Genomic DNA, 19,864 nt, shown 5'->3' with positions numbered 1-19,864 from the left:
CATAAGACATTGGAACAAGAGCAGGAGTAGGCCATTCAGCCCATTTAGTCTGCTTCTTCATTAAATCCACCCTAGTCAATTACAGCCCCATCAGTCTACTCTCATCATCAGTAAAATGATGGATGATGTTATCAACAGTGCTGTCAAGCAGCGCTTGCTCAGCAATAACCTGCTCAGTGATGCCCAGTTTGGGTTTCACCAGGGCCACTCAGCTCCTTGATTCAAACATGGACAAAAGAGCTGAATTCTAGAGGTGAGATGGGAGTGACAGCCCTTGACATCAAGGCTGCATTCAACTGAGTGTGACATCAAGGAGCCCTGGCAAAACTGGAATTAATGGGTTTTAGGGGGCAAACTCACCAGTGGGTAGAGTCACATCTAGCACCTAAAAACATAGTTGTGGTTGTTGAAGGTTAGTTATCTCAGCTCCAGGACATCTCTGCAGGGGTTCCTTAGGGTAGTGTCCTAGGCCCAATCATCTTCAGCTGCTTCTTCAATGACCATCCCACCATTATAAGGTCCGAAGTGGGGATGTTCGTTGATGATTACACAATGTTCAGCACCATTCATGACTCCTCCTATACTGAAGCAGTCCATGTTCAACTGCAACAAAAATAGTATAATATCAAGGCTTGGGCTGACAAGTAGCAAATGACATTAGCATGACACAAGTGGTATTTACCATCCAAACAAGAGAGAATTTTACCATCACACCTTGACATTACTGGCATTGCCATCACTGAAACTCTCACTATCAGTATCAGGTGGGTTATCAGTGACCACAAACTGAACTGGATTCGCCATATAAATGCAATGGCTACAAAAGTAGATCGGAGTATAGAATACTCCCCACTTGCCTAGATAAGTACAGTCCCAACAACACTCAAGAAGATTTACACTGTCCAAGACAAAGTAGCAAGCTTGATTGGCACCACGTCCACCACTTTCAACTTGCATTCTCTCCACCACCTCCTCAGCCATTAACATAGGTTGTAAGTATTTGGGTCAAAGGACTATGGCACCCCACTTGCTACAGCTTACCAATCCATCTTATCCCATTTCTCCCAGCTCTGTTGTGTTAACTGATACCTGAGACAGAGAGTGTTGAGGCATTGCAGTTGTGCTTTGTGCTCCTGATATAGAGTTGAGAGACCGAGCTATTCCAGATCTCTATCCCACCTGTACCTGTGTGTGACCAGTTAAGACCAGATTGGGTTGACTTGCCACCTCCATAGTTCAGGATTAACTGAACATAAATACCCACTAGATTGGGGTAATAGAAGGAGCTGCTGGTGCTGAACAACATAATCCAACATAATTCAAAATTTCAGGAGATTCCCAGTAAAAGAACATATTTGTTGAGTAATTCATCTGGGACAGAATGCTACCATTGATTCATTTCAATAATTGGGCATTAAGCTTATACTTTCTCTGGATATTTCTCACTTTGTTATTCTCTCTGCCATGCTGCTTTGATCTTAATGGATAATTCTGCTTTGTTCTAGTTATCTCAGGGAGATAGCTAGAACAGGGAGATTTGCTAGAGCTGCTCGGGAGGATTTAAACTAATAAGTTGGGGGGGTTGGGACCCAGGGAGATAATGAGGAAAGAGATCAATCTGAGACTGGTACAGTTGAGAACAGCAGTGAGTCAAACAGTCAGGACAGGCAGGGACAAGGTAGGACTAATAAATTAAACTGCATTTATTTCAATGCAAGGGGCCTAACAGGGAAGGCAGGTTAATTCAGGGCATGGTTAGGAACTGGGATATCACAGCAATTACAGAAACATGGCTCAGGGATGGGCAGGACTGGCAGCTTAATTTTCCAAGATACAAATGCTACAGGAAGGATAGAAATGGAGGCAACAGAGGAGGTGGAATGGCGTTTTTGATAAGGAATAGCATTACAGTTGTGCTGAGGGAGGATATTCCCGGAAATACATCCAGGGAAGTTATTTGCGTGGAACTGAGAAATAAGAAAGGGATGGTCACCTTATTGGGATTGTATTATAGACCCCCCAATAGTCCTAGGGAAATTGAGAAACAAACTTGTAAGGAGATCTCAGCTATCTGTAAGAATAATAGGGTGGTTATGGTAGGGGATTTTAACTTTCCAAACATCGACTGGGAATGCCATAGTGTTAAGGGTTTAGATGGAGAAGAATTTGTTAAGTGTGTACAAGGAAATGTTCTGATTCAGTATGTGGATGTACCTACTAGACAAGGTGCAAAACTTGACCTACTGTTGGGAAATAAGGCAGGGCAGGTGACTGAGGTGTCAGTGAGGGAGCACTTTGGGGCCAGCAACCATAATTCTATTAGTTTTAAAATAGTGATGGAAAAGATCTAAAAGTTGAAATTCTAAATTGGAGAAAGGCCAATTTTGACAGTATTAGGCAAGAACTTTCAAAAGCTGATTGGGGGCAGATGTTCGCAGGTAAAGGGACGGCTGGAAAATGGGAAGCCTTCAGAAATGAGATAACGAGAGTCCAGAGAAAGTATATTCCTGTCAGGGTGAAAGGGAAGGCTGGTAGGTATAGAGAATGCTGGATGACTGAAGAAATTGAGGGTTTGGTTAAGAAAAAGAAGGAAGCATATGTAAGGTATAGACAGGATTGATCGAGTGAATCCTTAGAAGAGTATAAAGGAAGTAGGAGTATACTTAACAGGGAAATCAGGAGGGCAAAACGGGGACATGAGATAGCTTTGGCAAATAGAATTAAGGAGAATCCAAAGGGTGTTTACAAATACATTAAGGACAAAAGGGTAACTAGGGAGAGAATAGGGCCCCTCAAAGATCAGCAAGGTGGCCTTTGTGTGGAGCCACAGAAAATGGGAGAGATACTAAACAAGTATTTTGCATCAGTATTTACTGTGGAAAAGGATATGGAAGATATAAAAACTAGCAAAATAGATGGTGACACCTTGCAAAATATGCATATTACAGAGGAGGAAGTGCTGGATGTCTTGAAACGGTTAAATAGGTTGGGGCTGTTTTCCCTGGAGCGTCGGAGGCTGAGGGGTGACCTTATAGAGGTTTACAAAATTATGAGGGGCATGGATCGGATAAATAGGCGAAGTCTTTTCCCTGGGGTCAGGGAGTCCAGAACTAGAGGGCATAGGTTTAGGGTGAGAAGGGAAAGATATAAAAGAGAGCCAAGGGACAACTTTTTCACACAGAGGATGGTACGTGTTAGGAATGAGCTGCCAGAGGAAGTGGTGGAGGCTGGTACAATTGCAACATTTAAAAGACATTTGGATGGTTATATGAATAGGAAGGTAAAAACAAGGACTGCAGATGCTGTAAACCAGATTCTAGATTAGAGTGGTGCTGGAAAAGCACAGAGTTCAGGCAGCATCCGAGGAGCAGAAAAATCGATGTTTCGGGCAAAGGCCCTTCATCAGGAATAGAGGGCTTTTGCCCGAAATGTCAATTTTCCTGCTCCTCGGATGCTGCCTGAACTGCTGTGCTTTTCCAGCACCACTCTAATCTACAATATGAATAGGAAGGGTTTGGAGGAATATGGACAGGGTGCTGGCAGGTGGGACAAGATTGGGTTGGGATATCTGGCCGGCATGGACGGGTTGGACCGAAGGATCTGTTTCCATGCTGTACATCTCTATGACTCTATCTCAATCCTGGCTGACTCCTTTACAGTATGCAACTGGTTTACACAATGACCATAAATGTGGCATTATACTGATGAGAGGTTTATTTTGTCTTTTAGATTCTTTGTCTTCGGGTGATGATGAAGATGATGATGACGGATCTGAAGATGCAGGTACCTTGTCAATGTTGGAGAAAATTCACTTGTTTTCCCTCCTCCCAAAGTTAAGAATTTAAAGAAAAGCAGAGAAGATTTGACTGGCATTTTTCTTCCAGTAAATGGGGTGAAAACTAGTCATTCAACTGCCGATGTTTGTGGAATATTGGTGGTGTGTCACATTTGGTGATTTAATAACTACCAATGTACTTTGAGACATTGTCAGTTGCTAAGATATTGCAGTGAGCAAACCACCATAAAACCAGGGGAACCTCGATTATCCAAACGTGATGGGCGAGCAGTATTTCGTTCGGTTAATTTATTAAATGCCTTTGCTCTGGGGCTCAGAGTTTTAAAAGTCTGTTCCTCGTTCAGGAGATTGCAGCAGCATATAGCGCGCGAGACCCTGCCCCCCCACAACACTGTCCCCCGTCCCCAACACCAGCCCCATGGAATACTCCCCCGCCCCAACCCCGTCCGACACTGCCCCCCCCCCCCGCACCTAACACTGCCCCCCCACCCCAACCCCATCCGACACCATTCCCCGCCCCCAACACTGCCCCCGACCCCCAAACCTGTCCGACACCGCCCCTCCGCCATTAACACTGACGCCCCGCCCCCAACACTGCCCCCCCCACCCCATCCGACACTGCCCCCGCCCACAACACCGCACCCCCGCCCGCCACCCAACTCCTTACACGCCCGTCCTCTCTCTGGGGCAGCTGGATTCCACACCAACAAGACTGCTGCTGCTGCTGCTGCCTTTGAGGGGGTAAGTCTCCAAATAGCATTCTAGATTAGAGTGGTGCTGGAAAAGCACAGCAGTTCAGGCAGCATCCGAATAGCATTCACACACACACATACACACACACACACACACACATACACATACACATACACACACGCACATACACACATGCACGCACACGCATGCAGCCACAGCCACACGCACAATATTTTACTGCAACTTTTTGACAGGTTCCACCTTTGCCCTGTACAGGACAATGTTAGAGAGATTATCTGGGAATGGGGGGGTTTAGGGTACATCTGTCTGTGGAACTCCAGGGAAAGTGGAGGGCGGGACAGACAGTCATTTGGAGGCGGTGCCTGTTTAATCACTGTAAACAAAAGACACGATCACTGTTGGAAATACGTCTTGGATGTAATGTTTCTATCAGGACCTCGAGATCTCCTTCGGATAATCCAATTTTTGGATAATTGGTATTCGGATAACAGAGGTTCCTCTGTATGTGGCTTAGTCATGGGAAATGCAGGGTTACAGAGATGGGGGAGGTGAGTCTGCTCAGGATGCTCTCGCGTGGACTCGATGGGCCCAATGACCTGCCCCACACTGTGGGGACTCTTTTCTAGTAAATCTCCCACTGGGTACAGCTGCAGTTGTAGCAAAATGTTGTAAAATTAGAAATTCAAGTGCTTTGCTTCTCTTTATATACAGTAGAACCTTGATTATCTGAATTTCGGATTATCCAAACAAGAACTCAATGTCCTAATGCTAACGGCATTAGGCAACTCAGCATTCAGTTATCGGTTATATGGCATTATGGTGTGCATTGCCTGCTAACCAAGAAATGCTCGATAACCAGCACTCAAATTACCACTTGTTTCCAGTTATCCGAACAATCAGTTATCCAAACAAAATACTCCCCCCTCCCATCTCATTCGGATAATCGAGGTACTACTTTATATTCAAAACCTTATTAACTGTATAACAATAACATGGTCTTGTCATTAAGCACCTGTACAAGCTACAGTGACTGACTAATGAAAATGTACTTGTTAAATTCAGTCTGTACAGTTCTTCAGTATCTTTACTGTTGACCTCCTTGACAAAAGGGTGTGGATTTTAGTAATGTCTAGTGTTTGGCAGTTGGAGTAAGGTGTAAGCAACCAGGGTTCTGATAACTGAACACTGACACATTAGAGACACAGAGAGAAAGGGAGGGAGGTGACAGAGGGAGAAAGAGGGGGAAAGAGGTAGGTGACAGCGAAAGGAGGGGAAAGGAGCATGGTCAAGTAAATACATGAACAGATAGTGTTGGCGCAACAAAGAATCAACTGTGAGAATGTTCATGGAATAAATGTCCAGCTTGCACATGTAAGATGATAATTTGGGACGTCATGGAAGGTTGTAGGAATCACATCCTACTGAACATTAATATGCTCACTTGGAGAATGTAAAAACTATGCTGGTGTTCTGTGTAAATTCTGTGGCTGTCCTTCAGATCATTCCTGAAGAAGGGCTAATGCCCGAAACGTCGATTCTCCTGTTCCCTAGATGCTGCCTGACCTGCTGCGCTTTTCCAGCAACACATTTCCATCTCTGATCTCCAGCATCTGCAGACCTCACTTTCTCCTTCAGATCATTCAATTGAAGCAGATCCAGTGAACTCGTAAAATCAAGACTTGTTCTAATTTAGTGATTTTTTAAATATCTTTGGCAATTAAAGTATTTCAGGTAATTCAGAATTGTGCAGTTCCTGTTATACGCAAAAAAAATGTCTAGCAAAGAGTAATGAGATACTCAGCGAACTAATATGTTTTTAATTAGCAGTGCTTAATATTACAATGTTGGCATGGATGATGTGATACTACACCTGGGAATTCGAAGATGCACCTGAACCACTGGGACAAGCAGAGGGGAATTTAGCACAGATAAACACAGCATTCCCTCAGTCCAGTAGCAAAGCTCCAGGTTCAAATTACTAGGAATGGGGCTTTAACCCACATCTTGATGCACTAGTGTGATCTTGTCTATACAAGTCCCCATCAGAATTAAACTGTTATACATAATGTTGGCATTTGAAGACCCCAATGTATGAGATTGTTAAAGCAGGAAAGATTCTCTTTCAGAAATGCTGTATTAAATTCAGGGGAGTTCCATATGGTGTATCTGAAACTTCCTGCAAAAAGATCCACAAGTGTGTCCTACTGCTTGGGTTGGTGGACACTAATAATAGCTAGCTCTCCAGCTAACCAAACAGTGACCTTCTCCTGAATGTTTGGTGATTTAACAAGACCTAGAATTTAATGGGAATGCTCTTCGCTCTTTACACTGACAATTCTTTGACAGTACCTGGATCACAGCCTCTCACCCCTGTAACACAAATAAAAAAAGGATTATTTCCATGTGAAAGCAGGTGTTGCAGACAACAAAGAATAACTGTGAAGTTTGTTTTAGTGTTATTTAAAGACACTGTCATGTTGCTGCTTGAAGTCTAGGCTAGAGATGCTCAGATCTGCTAGGTTTGTGATTCCTGTGTGGTGATGGGGACTCTTGAAAAGTCTTCAGAAAGCAGAGCACATCTTCCACACCCTTGACCCCTGCTCTCATGAATCACCTTTAGAAAAAAATGTATCTTGTCACGTGTACCAAGATACAGTGAAAAGTATTGTTTTGTGTGCTGTACAGTCAGATAGTACCACACAAAGTGCATCAGGAAGCAGAAAAGTGTGCAAAATAGTACAGCTGCAGAAAAGGTGCACACACAGAGAGATCAGAATTAACATTTGAGAGGTCTGTTCAAAAGACTCGTAAGAGTGGGGAAGAAGCTGTTCTTGAATTTGTAAGGGTGGAAGAGAATATAACTGGGATGGGAGGGGTCCAAGATTACATTGGTTGCTTTCCCAAAGCAGTGGGAAGTATCGCTGGAATCATTGGTTGGAAGGCTGGAAGAGCAGGAGATTCTGCAGCCAATTTGTGCAAAGCAAGTTTCCACAATACAAAGTACACTCATGACCAAGTAGTCTATTTTGGGTGAGTGTTAACGAAGAGCTAACATATCAGATTTACATCACTATTATTTCTCCATTAGTGAAATGATAATTTCCTATGTGTACTCGATGGGAAGCCAAGCCTTGGCATTACACCTTATCCGAAAACAAGGTACTTTAAAAAAAAATTAGCTCTGTAGCTTCACCTAGTGAGAAGCTGTGCGAGGGTGTTCCAGTAGGACCAAGGCTCAGTCTTTGGTATGGGTTTACAGGACGGTATTGAGGTACTGCTTTGATCCCAAACTGTCTGAAAGAGGAAATTTATTCAGGGTTTAATCCATAGCTGAGCCTTACAGGAGAGTGCAAATATGGATATCAGTTGAGGACAGCATAAGACTCTTAACTTGCATCAATGAATAAATATCCTACTGATGCTCCAGGTTCTGGTTAATGTACAAACAGTAACATCTTGGACAAGATGTTGGAGGATGAACTGTAACTTGTACACCTCTTCAGCTCCCCCCATCCCCTGTTAAGGAGAGACATTGTCCATGAGCTGCTTCCTGAGTGACAACACCAACGTTGTCTCCCTCTTCAGCAGAAACCTGAGCTGAGCTGGGATCTCTGAATGTGGTATTTCTTTCACCAGAGCAATCAGCCCATAATTTAGCGGAATCTGTGGCGTGAGTGAGTTCTGTGTGTGTTTCATACCACTGCTTCTCCACGAGTTAAAGATCTCTGCTTCTTGTGAAGGGGAGTCTGTATTCAGTGGTCTCATTGGGAGTTGTGACCTTATTTATTTCCTCAGTATATAATGTTGTGCACTAAAATTCACTAAGCAACTATTAAAATGTGCCCTTTATCTTACAGTGCAGTGCCAGTTTGGCATTAGTGCAAGCAGGAGCAGGAATGTCATCAGGGCAGAGATTATTTAAGAATTTGCTTTCCGGTCTGTAATATTGGTGCGGAATCAGACATATACAAAGAGTGATGGAAGTTGGCTAAGTTATTTTTACTGGCGACAGTGGGTCTGGACGTCCCCTTTCTGAGACCTGGTGGCAATTCCTGTGTAAAGCCACTGGAGTGATGGAGGTCAGGTTCCCGGAGAGCTGGCTTGCTGGTGAAGTTTCTGATGTCAGGCTAATAATAACACTGAGATACGGCTGAGGGGGACAGCCTGCGTCAGATGGGGTGACAGTGATCCCCAAATTGGCTCTCAGACTTGAACAATAACCACTTACACCACTAGTCACCCAGGAACATCCTCCATTGGTAGTGGGTCTTTAGCTGGCATGAGGTTCTGGGAAAGGTAAGGGCCGTATCACTGACCTCAGGCTCCCACCCATGCCTCCGTCCCTGAATGTGTGAGAGGCACTGTTGAGGGAAAATATCTCTTCCTGATATATACTCAACGCTGGACAAATGTGTGTATATGCGTAGCTTAGGGAAGGCAGCAACCAGGCTGTGATTCCATTCTCTATAAAATGGCCCCTTGGAATGAACCAGATCGCAGAACAATTCAGTATCTTTAAGCAGGGACATGAGAAAAGAAGGGAGAATGATTTGAGACCTGACTAATTTAAAATGAATAGAACAAGACTGATAGTTCCTGTGTTAACTTTGAGAAAATCTGAGAGCCATTCAGCTTCTTGTGTATGGTAAAGCTGATTATAAATGCACAAGACCCGAGTCATTGTGTTGTCAATCTGTGGAACCTGCTCACGCGGGAGCAACCTAATTTCTTCCTTCTCCCCTTCCTTTGGCCCTGGAGCACTGCAGTAGGTTGCTCCATCTTCACTGTACAGTTTCCCAGAACTTCATGCAAGCTGAAGCCTGGAGATCCGAAGCAAATCCTTTCCGGTCTCGGCAGCCCCTCTGACTGGTGAACTCACAATGAGTCTGTCACTTATCAAACAGACCAACAGAAGCCTCCTCACCATGGGGCTTGAGAAAACAGCCGTGTAACCAGATACTTGGGATGCTGCAATCCAGTCCCATTTTGCAACATTTGTGGGTGCTGTCTTTTTATTTATTCATTCACCTGGTGTGGGCATTGCTGGCTAGGCCAGCATTTACTGCCCATCTCTTATTGCCCAAAGGGCAGTTAAGAGTCAACCCCATTACTATAGATCTGAGTAGGTGGGCCAGACCACGTAAGATTCCCTTCCCTGAAGGGTATCAGTGAACCAGATGGGTATTTTGTATGGAAATCTGGCAGTGTTTAGGTGGATGTTGGGTTTTCCAGATTTTTCAATGAGTTTAATTTCCACCATCAGCCATGTTGGGATTCAATCCCATGTCAACAGAGTTCTGGATTACTAGTCCAGTGACATTATCACTACATCACCAGCTGTCCTAATGCTGCTTTAAAGATGCTGCTAACAGCTGGCACTATGCCCCACAGCCACCCTGTGTCAGAGGAATGTAACACTACAGGGACTCCTCGTAGCTCACATCTAAACTGGCTCCTTTTTGATTGTATGAGCCACTTCCAGCAGCAATGGTACCACTTTCTTGTTTCCACTGCACATACACATACATTCCACTGCCTGCAGCCTGCCTCAGTCAGCCCTTGGTTGTTTAGCTGGTCTTTGCTGTAATAATTCAGGGAGCGGAGCCCTACACCGGCTCTTACGGGGAGCACTTTTCCTGGTGTTGAGTAAGTCTCCAACATTGCAGTACGAGGGCATGACAAACATGTTTATCATAGAATCCCTACAGTGTCGGCCCAAGAAGTCCACATCGACCCTCTGAAGAGTAACCCACCCAGAACCATTCCCTTTACCCTATATTTACCCCTGACTACTGCAACTAATCTACACATCCCTAAACACTATGGCAATTTAGCATGGCCAATTTACCTAACCTGTACATCTTTGGACTGTGGGAGGAAACCAGAGCACCCGGAGGAAACCCATGCAGACACTGAGAGAATGTGCAAACTCCACACAGACAGTCGCCTGAGGCTGGAACCGAACCCGGGTCCCTGGCGCTGTGAAGCAGCAGTGCTAACCACTGAGCATCTGTGCCGCCCCACTGTTTACTTGAAGTATTCAGCAGAACATACATAGGGGACAAGCATAGGCACTCTGAACCAGGAGTCCCAAAGCTGAGCCAACAAGGGGTTACTTCGAAATAGTGCAGGACATGCATCAGGAGACTCTTGCCTCTTCAGTCAGAAGAATGATCTTCCTTTGGGGAAGTACACATTTGCTAAGGCACATCCAAGCTAGCAATGTCTGAGCAGAGCTCTCTGAGTCCACTGCAGGGGAGGAAAAGGAGTTTCATGCAAAGATGTGTCTGCGGCAATGTATAATCTCAACTCACAGTACCTCCTTTCTAAATGGCACACAATGCATCCCATATAGCGTTAATGTAGCTACCGTGTTTAACGTTTGGAAGCAGAGGAAATGTCATTGCAGTGGGGATTAGGTTTGCACAGTTAGAGTAAGAGCCAAAATAGACAGGCAGGAAACCTCACTACCTTTAAAAAGTACATGGATGAGCACTTGAAATGACATGACATTCAAGGCAATAGGCCAAAGTGAGATAGTGTCGATAAAGTTGATGCAGACTCGATGGGCGCTTGTTTTGCGCTGTATGACTCTGTGACATGGTGAGTGCATTGTTCAGCTCTTCCAGAACAAAGAATGATCAGTTCTGCACAGGTTTCCATAAAGGTAATGTGATGCCTGTAATTGAGAACAGTGTTATGAGAAAATGTGCTCTTGTGGCATAGCGTTTAATCCTAGGCATAAATCTACCTCGTGACCATCACTGGTTCGATCACAGGATATCAGCATTTTAAAGAAGGGATTAGTATAAATTAGAGGCAATTTGCTGCGTTAGGAAGCAAGACAACCACTAATCCAGTCCAAACAAATCCACTCCTCACAAAAAAAAGTCCATTTCTAAGCCTGTTAAACTTGGTTTGAATGCACATCAAAATTTCCCATTGTGCACGCTGGAAAAAAAATTCCAATTATGCAGCTAATTCTGGTCAAAACAATGTGGTTAAACATGGTGTCATTGGCAAATGACAAAGTAAACAAAAATGGAGCAGACAATTTTCATTTAAGTGTGGCAGTTTACAGATGTATCCAGCTCCTCGACAACTGAAAGATATTTAGGGCCCCTTGCAGATCAAACATCAGCACCCATTCTATTTGTGGAAGCTTGCTGTGCATAGGTTGGTTGCCAGATTTCTCAACATAGCAGCAGTCCTTTGGTTGTGAGGGATGCTATGGAAATGCAGTTCTGTCTAGGAAACAACAGAGAGAAGTGCAACAAGAAATGTGGGAACAGGAACAAAGTAGGGTTCTTTAAAATCGAAGGGTGGGTGGGAGGTAGCAAAACAAGGCTGTGGACGGGGATTTCCAGAGGACACAGGCTAACAGAGTTGATGGTCAAACCTTGTGTCAGACAAGTGGAGGGAGGATACTGGATAATGGGGACATTCAGCTGGAGAAAATCAATGGAGAAAAGCAGGAACGTGGAGTTGAGGCTGAAGTGAAATCAGCCATGATTGTGTTAAATGGCAGAGCAGGCTCAAGGGGCTGAATTGCCAACACCTGTTCCGAGATCTTATGTTCACAGCATTGACAGGGACGATGATTCTAGTTTCTGGAGCATGAGAGCTTATGGAGTTTTGGCAAGGACAGTATGGATAGGAGTGAACATAATCAAGGAATTCCAAAAATGTTCTACTTTATGCAGTCAGGAGGCTAATGAAGAACGTGGGTAAAAAGCCAAGACTTGAGACAATGAAGATATGGACTCAAGACTCTGCAGTACTGCATGGATTGATCAAGTTTCAGGGGTAGAAACAAGTGGTTTTGTTAACAGTTTGGGTAAGACGCAGGGAGTAATTGGGTACCTGTCAGAGCATTTATATCATGTGTCCACTCCTATACCAACTTACACTTCCATGGCACTGCCTTTAGCCACACTACAATATCCACCATTGTAATAAGAGTGACTGATGGAACACCCCTCGAAAGCCCTTGCTCTGGTGCCTTCACAGGAATGCTGACATTGCCTACCATCACATGCCCAGTATCTGCTTGAGAACTTCTCCTGCTTAGGCAAAGGAACAGGTTAACCTTCAGCTGGTGTTCCCTTGCTCCTTCCCTATCTGTGCTTGCACTCATTCATCAATAGGAGAATGTGCTCTCGGGGTCAGTGATAATGGAACTCTGGTAAAAGCCGAATATTTTCCTTCAACTGAAGGATAATTATGTTTTTCTGGCAATCACATTTAAGTCAAGTAAAAACAATGCTTCACTTTTGGTAAATATCTCTGTTTACACGAGCTCCCCCTGGACTTTCAGCAATGTGCCTTTATGTATTGGGAGGCAATTTGATCTCTAATTAAATCTGGCTGGGCACCCACAGACATCAGCTGAGCAAATTACATAATTAGCGCGGATTCTGTCTACTGCACAACTTGTGGTAAGCACCAATTTGTTAAATGAGGTCCCAGTTCTGTTAATCAAAATGAATATCTAACCATCAACTGTGTTATTTTAACTGGTTATGTTCGGGGCAAAGCAGGGGGGTGCTACAGAACATTGTTCTTCAGTGTCTCATTAGGACACTTTGATACGCTACTACCTCAGATGTAAAATTGCATCGCTAGTGGCTCCTACAGACCATGACCGTCACCTTCGGATTGAAATGAGTAACAAGCACACATTAATGAGACAGTCTGAAAATTCCCACATGGCAAATGATTCTGCAAGAAATTTTCAGGCACTGAATTCCTTGGGTTCCCACATGTAGTAAGCTTGTGGGCATTGCAAGATTTCCTATGTTTTCTGTTCAGTTGAATGACTGGAGAATGATTTCACTGGAAATGGCATAGGGACAATCTTTCTTCTCTCACAGATAAATATACTAGAGAGGATCTATTACAGTATTATCAAAGAAAACCTCCCTTCCCTCATACTCCACAATGTTCCATATTGGGATTGTTTTGAGGTATTTGAGTCTTGTCCCTTTGTGTTGAACTATAGTCTTACTTTGGTTTCAAATTAAGGCTTAATTGAGTATAAGTTTTGCCTCATTCGTAGCAGCTGTCCCTCCATATTTAGAGGTCATCCTGCCAATCCAGACCTATAAATGGAGAGGCACGGTGGCCAAATGGTTAGCACTGTTGCCTCACAGTGCCAGTGACCCGGGTTTGATCCCTGCCTTGGGTGACTGTCTGTGTGGAGTTTGCACATTCTCCCTGTGTCTGCGTGGGTTTCCTCCCACAGCCCAAAGATGTGTAGGTTAGGTGGATGCTAAATTGCCTGTAGAGTGCAGGGATGTACAAGGTAATTGGATTAACCATAGAAAATGCAGGATTACAGGGATACGTTTATCTGGGTGGAATGCTCTTTGGAGAATTGGTGTGGACTCCGCGGGCCCAATGACCTGCTTCCACACTGTAGGGGTTCTATGGTTAAACTGACCTGCAAGTCCAGTAAAGTAAAATTGCTGAATTTCATACGTGGCATCTCTTGGTAAGATATTAAACAAAGCCCTGTTTGGCTGTTCACTTCCGTGTAAATGATCCCATGACCTGACTTGAAAAAGAAGAGGGGAATTTCAGAGGTTCTTACCTCTTGGGCCAGTATTTATACTTAGGCCGACCTCATGGAAGAATGGTTTCGTTGGTCTGCTTTTTCTTGCTGTTTGTGAGAGTTTGATGCACAATTTGTTTGCCTCATTTCCTACATTATAACTGACATCACGAGAGAAAAGTACTACATTAAGACTGTAAGGCACTTTGGGATGTACTGAAATCACAAAACATACTATTCATTCCAGTTCACATATGTAGTTTAAAAGTTCATCTTCCTCTAAGAGATGTGAAGCAGATGAAGAATACAAAGTGTAAAGAAAACCTGAAGTAGGTCGCAAGTCCCCTGTGACTCGAGAATAATAATTAACTTGCCAGAGTCAACCCCCACTCCAAATATTGGCCCCGGCTGGATGCCCACTGCCTCGGAAGCTCCAGGTAGCATCCTGCAGCCCTCAAAGCCTGCATTGCTTTTCAGCTCCCAGCCCTCCAAGTTTGGTGTTTGGTCCATTTCACTCTTTGATTCTGAAGAGTGAGGTAAGTGCATTGTTAGGGTTCAGCAGTCAGGAGTCACGAAGGCATGGCACTGTATTATCTCTGAAGGCAACTTGGCTGTGGAGCTCCATGTGAAAAGTTCTGTAAAGGAATGTGTGGAATCTGCTGCCATTATTCTCTGGCAAATTATTTCAGAAAGGATTTCAACTCAGTTTGCAGCACGCAGGCTACATACATTGTTTTATAAACACACTGATTTTTGTTTGTAATCACTCTATGTTCTGTTATCCTACTAGCAAAATCACCATGTCTGTTAACAACAGCAAATTGGAATTCAGTTAACTTATGATAGCCTAGAAATACCAGACATAAAAAAAACATCACACAGAAAGATGCAAGACCTGGTAATATAACCCAGAATAGTTGCTCTTATTTCTAGGTAGCTCTTACAGCTCGTCGATTGAATTAACCATGATATGGAGATGCTGGTGTTGGACTGGGGTGGACAAAGTCAGATGTCTCATGACACCAGTTTATAGGCCAGCAGTGACTTCACCTGAAGGAGGAGCAGCACTCTAGAAGCTTGTGATCTAAAAAAAAGCTGTTGGACTATAACCTGGTATCATGAGACTTTGAGTGAACCATGCCTCTTGTTTCTAATTTTCAGCCAATGTGTTGCATTGCTCTCTGAGGTCCCTGGAGTTTGATAATTGCACTAGTGCTCAAATATCTACATTTGAACATGTGAAGGATAGTCAATGTTCTGAAGCATCATGAGGCAATTATTTTAGGATTTCTGGGAACAAAATGGTGGGAATTAGAGCAATTAGGAAGTCTTCCTTGTGGGCTGGCCTTTTGTGAATAGTTAGAAGCCTTATTGTTGAGGGAACCCTGGAGGAATCAGGGCTGAGGAATCTGATGACATGGGACCTATTTTACAGGAAGGAAGCATGGATTTACAGTGCAAGAGCGAAGTGTCTCTCTCTCTCTCTCTCTCTCTCTCCATGTCAGCAATGGCTCCTCTGTAGGTATCCAGGATGACAGGAATTCATTCAGAGTTGAGACTGTTGACACTTTATTGCGACTACAACTTGTCTTCATTTAAGGATGAAGTCACCATAGGGCTGCTTCCTCATTAGAGAGAGGGATGACTGGTGGTGGTTTAACCTGGGGGTCAGCACATCTCAGGTGAGGGATGAGATTCGGAAGACAAAACATTCACAGTAACATTAGCCGGGGTAGGAACCTGCTCTGTTGGTGTTATTCCGTGTTGTACACCAGCTGTCCAGCTGCCTGAGCTAACTGAACACCCTCTCCCCACCTGTATTTAACTGGGTAAAATGCCACAAAGTGCTTTACAGGAGTGTTATCAAACACAATGTGACACAGCTTATAAAGGAGATAATAGGGCAAATGAGCAAACACTTTGTCAAACAGATAGGGTATAAGGAGGCTCTTAAAGCAAAGAGAGAGCGAGAGATTTAAGGAGGGAATCAAGAACTTGTAGGAGGGAAATTTTCTCTTGATACAATAATTGGCCATATAGTTTATTGAGAAGAGGATAGCTGTGAAAGAAGAGTATAGTTGTTAAGTGGGCAGAGAATTCACAAATGAACTTCAATCCTGAGGATTGTGAATGAGAGCAAACAAAAGCAACAGAATACGTCATAAATGGGAGAATATTAAAAGGTGCAGAGGAAGTGACAGACCTTCGAGTACGTCCATAGATCCTTGAAGGTGGCAGGACAGATAGCTAAGATGGTAAAGAAAGCATCTGAGATGCTTTTCTTTATCGAACGACAATATCAGGATGTAATCCTGGAACTGTATAAAATGCTGGTTAGCCCACAGCAAGTAGCCATTAAGTTTATTTTTTAAAAATTAAAACTGCCTGGAGTTGAGTCGGACTCTGTTTTAATAAATCTGGGCTTTCACAACCTAGGTTAGCCAAATTTATTTTGAGAAACTTTTGACTTTTGTAAATGTTTATCCCGCAAGTGCAGATGTCCCAAAGTGCTGCAGTCCTCCTTCCACATAGCAACAAACAAAAACACTTGACTCGAATGATTGGAAAACGTACGTGGAACAAGTGAAATGAGATTGTAGCAGCAGTGTATGCACCAGGAATGGGAGTAGGCCATTCCAACCCCCGTGTATCTGCTATACCACATTCAATTACATCATGGTTGACCTGATTATAAATGCCAATCCATTTTCTCACCTAGCCTCGATAACCTTTCAGCTGGGGGTCTGTTATTCAGAAGTTTGGAAGGGCTTTTGCCCTAAACGTCTATTTTTCTGCTCCTCGGATGCTGCCTGACCTGCTGTGCTTTTCCAGCAACACCTCTAATCTAGGCAGAAGTTTGGAAGTGGCAACTGAGTTGTGGAGCTCAAGTCATAATCATTGGCTCGACAGGTTATTTTAGACAGCTTGCCATGTTTCATCCTCAGACTCACTACAATGCATGCAAATATTCTTTCCAGTAAGTACTCAATTAAACATATGCACACCTCCAATTCAGGACTGATGTAGTCTTTTCCCACAGCCCATAACCTTGTTCCCCACAGTCTCATAAATAGTTTTGTTCAGTGAAATTAAATCACTTTGTGTTGGCAGTCAGTGAGTTCTCTTGTCAGTCTTGAGGTCAGGAAGACAATGTTCTTGGCCATATCTGTCTGTGAAGAAACATCTCCCTCACTGCAAATCTGTCAGCCAATATCTACCAAGTGCCAGAAGAAAATAAATGGCCTGTATTATTGGTTCGATTCTCTTGTGAAGGTTAACGGTGAGAACTGCTGCTGTGACCCAGTCTTGGCCTGTAGCAGCGTGCTTTGATTAAGCTCTCGCTGCTGGGAAAGTAAATTAGTTTAACATTTCTGTGCCATGCCAAGTGAGAAATGATGGAGGCCAGCATTATATGACAAGAACACAATGTGTGAAGTGTTGCTCAGGCTGTGAGACAGGAATCTTCACCTCCCCCCACTGAAAACACCCCCAACCTTCACATACCAGCAGCTAATAGAGATACAGGAACAAGCAGCGACAATATTCAGAATGACCACACCACCACAACGTAGGCCAGAGTGACTCAGAAGCAGTGTCTATATACTGGGAGAGAAGAATCTCAGGCAACTAGTGGACGGAGGCAAAGGACCTACATTAGCTACATTATTTCTTTCAGTTTTTCTCTCTTGATCGATTCAATTGTTTGTAATTTGTCTACAAAGCCATGGTGTGTTTTGTGAATGGTCAATGAAACTAAGGGGTGGCATGGTGGCTCAGTTGTTAGCACTGCTGCCTCACAGCACCAGGGACCCAGGTTCAATTTCAGTCTTGGGCAACTGTCTGTGTGGAGTTTGCATATTCATCCTGTGTCTGTGTGGATTTCCTCTGGGTGGTCTGTTTTCCTCCCACCGTCCAAAGATGTGCAGGTTAGGTGGATTGCCCATGCTAAATTGCCCATAGTGTCCAGGGATGTGCAGGCTAGGTAGAGTAGCCATGAGAAATGCAGGATTACAGGGATAGGGTAGGGGTTTGGGATGGTTGGTGCAGACTCAATGGGTGGAATGGCTTCTTTCTGACCTGTAGGGATTCTATGATTATGGTGGCTTTAGCCCATGTTAAAGAGGCCACAGTGGAGTTCTGTGTTACCAGCAAACAGGTACTCGGTTATGAGCAGTGGAAACAGTTCCTTCAGTGATTGTTGAGGCCTGTTTGGTCTGAGCAACTGACAGGGCCTAACACTAAAGGTTCTGTCTGTTTGATTTGCTTTCCTAGTTCTGGAGTTAGCTCAGAATACAGACAGGAAATTTCCTTTCCGTGAGCAAAGTATACCCTGAAGCAATACTGACAAATTTTATTGTCAACTGAGTCTACTGTTAGCAAATGGGGCCATATTCTTCCCTCTAGTTTTCTCTCCGTCACCTCCTGAAGGTATCAGAGTCGCAGTGTTTTAACAGAGAAACAGATCCTTCAGCCCACCATGTCTATGCCAGCCAATAAACACCGGCTTCCTGTTGGAGAGGTAGAGCAAGTTGAGATCGCCATAGGTGTTAGAAGGGTTAGCCACACAAGAGGCTGTTCGATAACAGAAATATCATGTCAGTTATCTATCATTCTCTTAAGTTTCTTTTTAAATTATATAATGTGTTTGGCCTTTCAAAAATGTTTTGAAACCCATTCTTTCGCTGGCCTGTGGTCAGAAGACCAGAGCTGTGCAGTTCAGGGCTATTGTGCTGCAATCGTTTTCTTTCCCCATTGTAATTGCTCACTCCAGACACCAACAACAATCATTTGGCTCCGACCTTTTTCCGAGAACCATTCTTTAATGTTTCAGGTCCCAGTGCAGTAATTTGCCTGCTGCAGTTAGGCTGGTTTGATCTTTGATAAGGGATAAGAATTTGGCAAACCTCCCTTAAAGTTAGTACACATCGGAGTTGTCAAAATCTTGAAAACTTGCAAAATTGTGGTGCCTTCTTTTAAGATTCCTATCCGATGGCTGAGCTCTCGAAGTGTGATCGAACCGAGGATTTGATGTGTGAAACATTCTTTTAAGCATCAATGCATAGCAACATAGCAAATAGGAGCAGCAGTAGGCCATTCAGCCCTTCGAGCCTGCTCCACCATTCCATATGATCATCCATTACTGATCCTTGTTCCCTCTTTCTTCTCATACCCTTTGACCCCTTAGTTCTAAGAACTATATTTAACACCTTCTTGAAAATATTCAACGTATTGGCCTCAACCTCTGGCAGAGAATTCCACAGACACACCACTCTCTGGGTGAAGAAATTTCTCTTCATCTCAGTCCTAAATGATCTACCCCATATCCTTCGACCTTGTCTGGACTCCATGGTCATCAAGAACATCCTTCCTGTGTTTACCCTGTCTAGTCCTGTTAGAATTTTAAATGATTTTATGAAAACCCTCTCATTCTTCTAAACTCCAGTGAATATAATCTTTACCAATCTAGTCTGTCTTTGTACATCAGTCCTGCCATCCTTGGAATCAGTCTGGTAAACCTTCGTTGCACTCCATTTGGGAGAAATAGAGAACATCCATTTGGGAGAAATAGAGAATACACACAATAATCCAAGTATAGTCTCACCAAGGTCTCCTTCAGTTGCAACAAAACACTCCTGTTCCCTGAATCCTCTGGGGACATGGATTCAAATCCTAACTTGCAGATGAATTCAGTAAAATGTGGAATAAAAGCTAGACAAATGGAAGCTATGTGAATGCTGATGGTTAATGTAAAAACACAACGTTTGGAGAAAGTCCTACACATGACTCCAGACCCAGAGCAA

At 43.7% G+C, this 19,864-nt stretch overlaps 1 protein-coding gene across 8 annotated transcripts in view; it reads left to right on the top strand.

Moving 5' to 3' along the window:
• Window positions 1–19,864, top strand: part of fgfr3 (fibroblast growth factor receptor 3) — a 176,508-nt gene that overhangs the window by 108,019 nt on the left and 48,625 nt on the right. For all 8 annotated transcript variants that reach the window (XM_087990990.1, XM_087991016.1, XM_087991007.1 and 5 more), the window contains exon 4: window positions 3,730–3,783. In XM_087990990.1, the coding sequence (XP_087847116.1) occupies window positions 3,730–3,783 (54 nt within the window). The remainder of the gene's footprint in view (window positions 1–3,729; window positions 3,784–19,864) is intronic.

This window comes from Chiloscyllium plagiosum, unplaced genomic scaffold, assembly GCF_037043375.1.
Source record: "Chiloscyllium plagiosum isolate Xiang-an unplaced genomic scaffold, Cpla_swu_hap1 HiC_scaffold_1, whole genome shotgun sequence".
Taxonomy (NCBI): domain Eukaryota; kingdom Metazoa; phylum Chordata; class Chondrichthyes; order Orectolobiformes; family Hemiscylliidae; genus Chiloscyllium; species Chiloscyllium plagiosum.
This window is presented reverse-complemented; position numbering and strand designations above follow the sequence as displayed.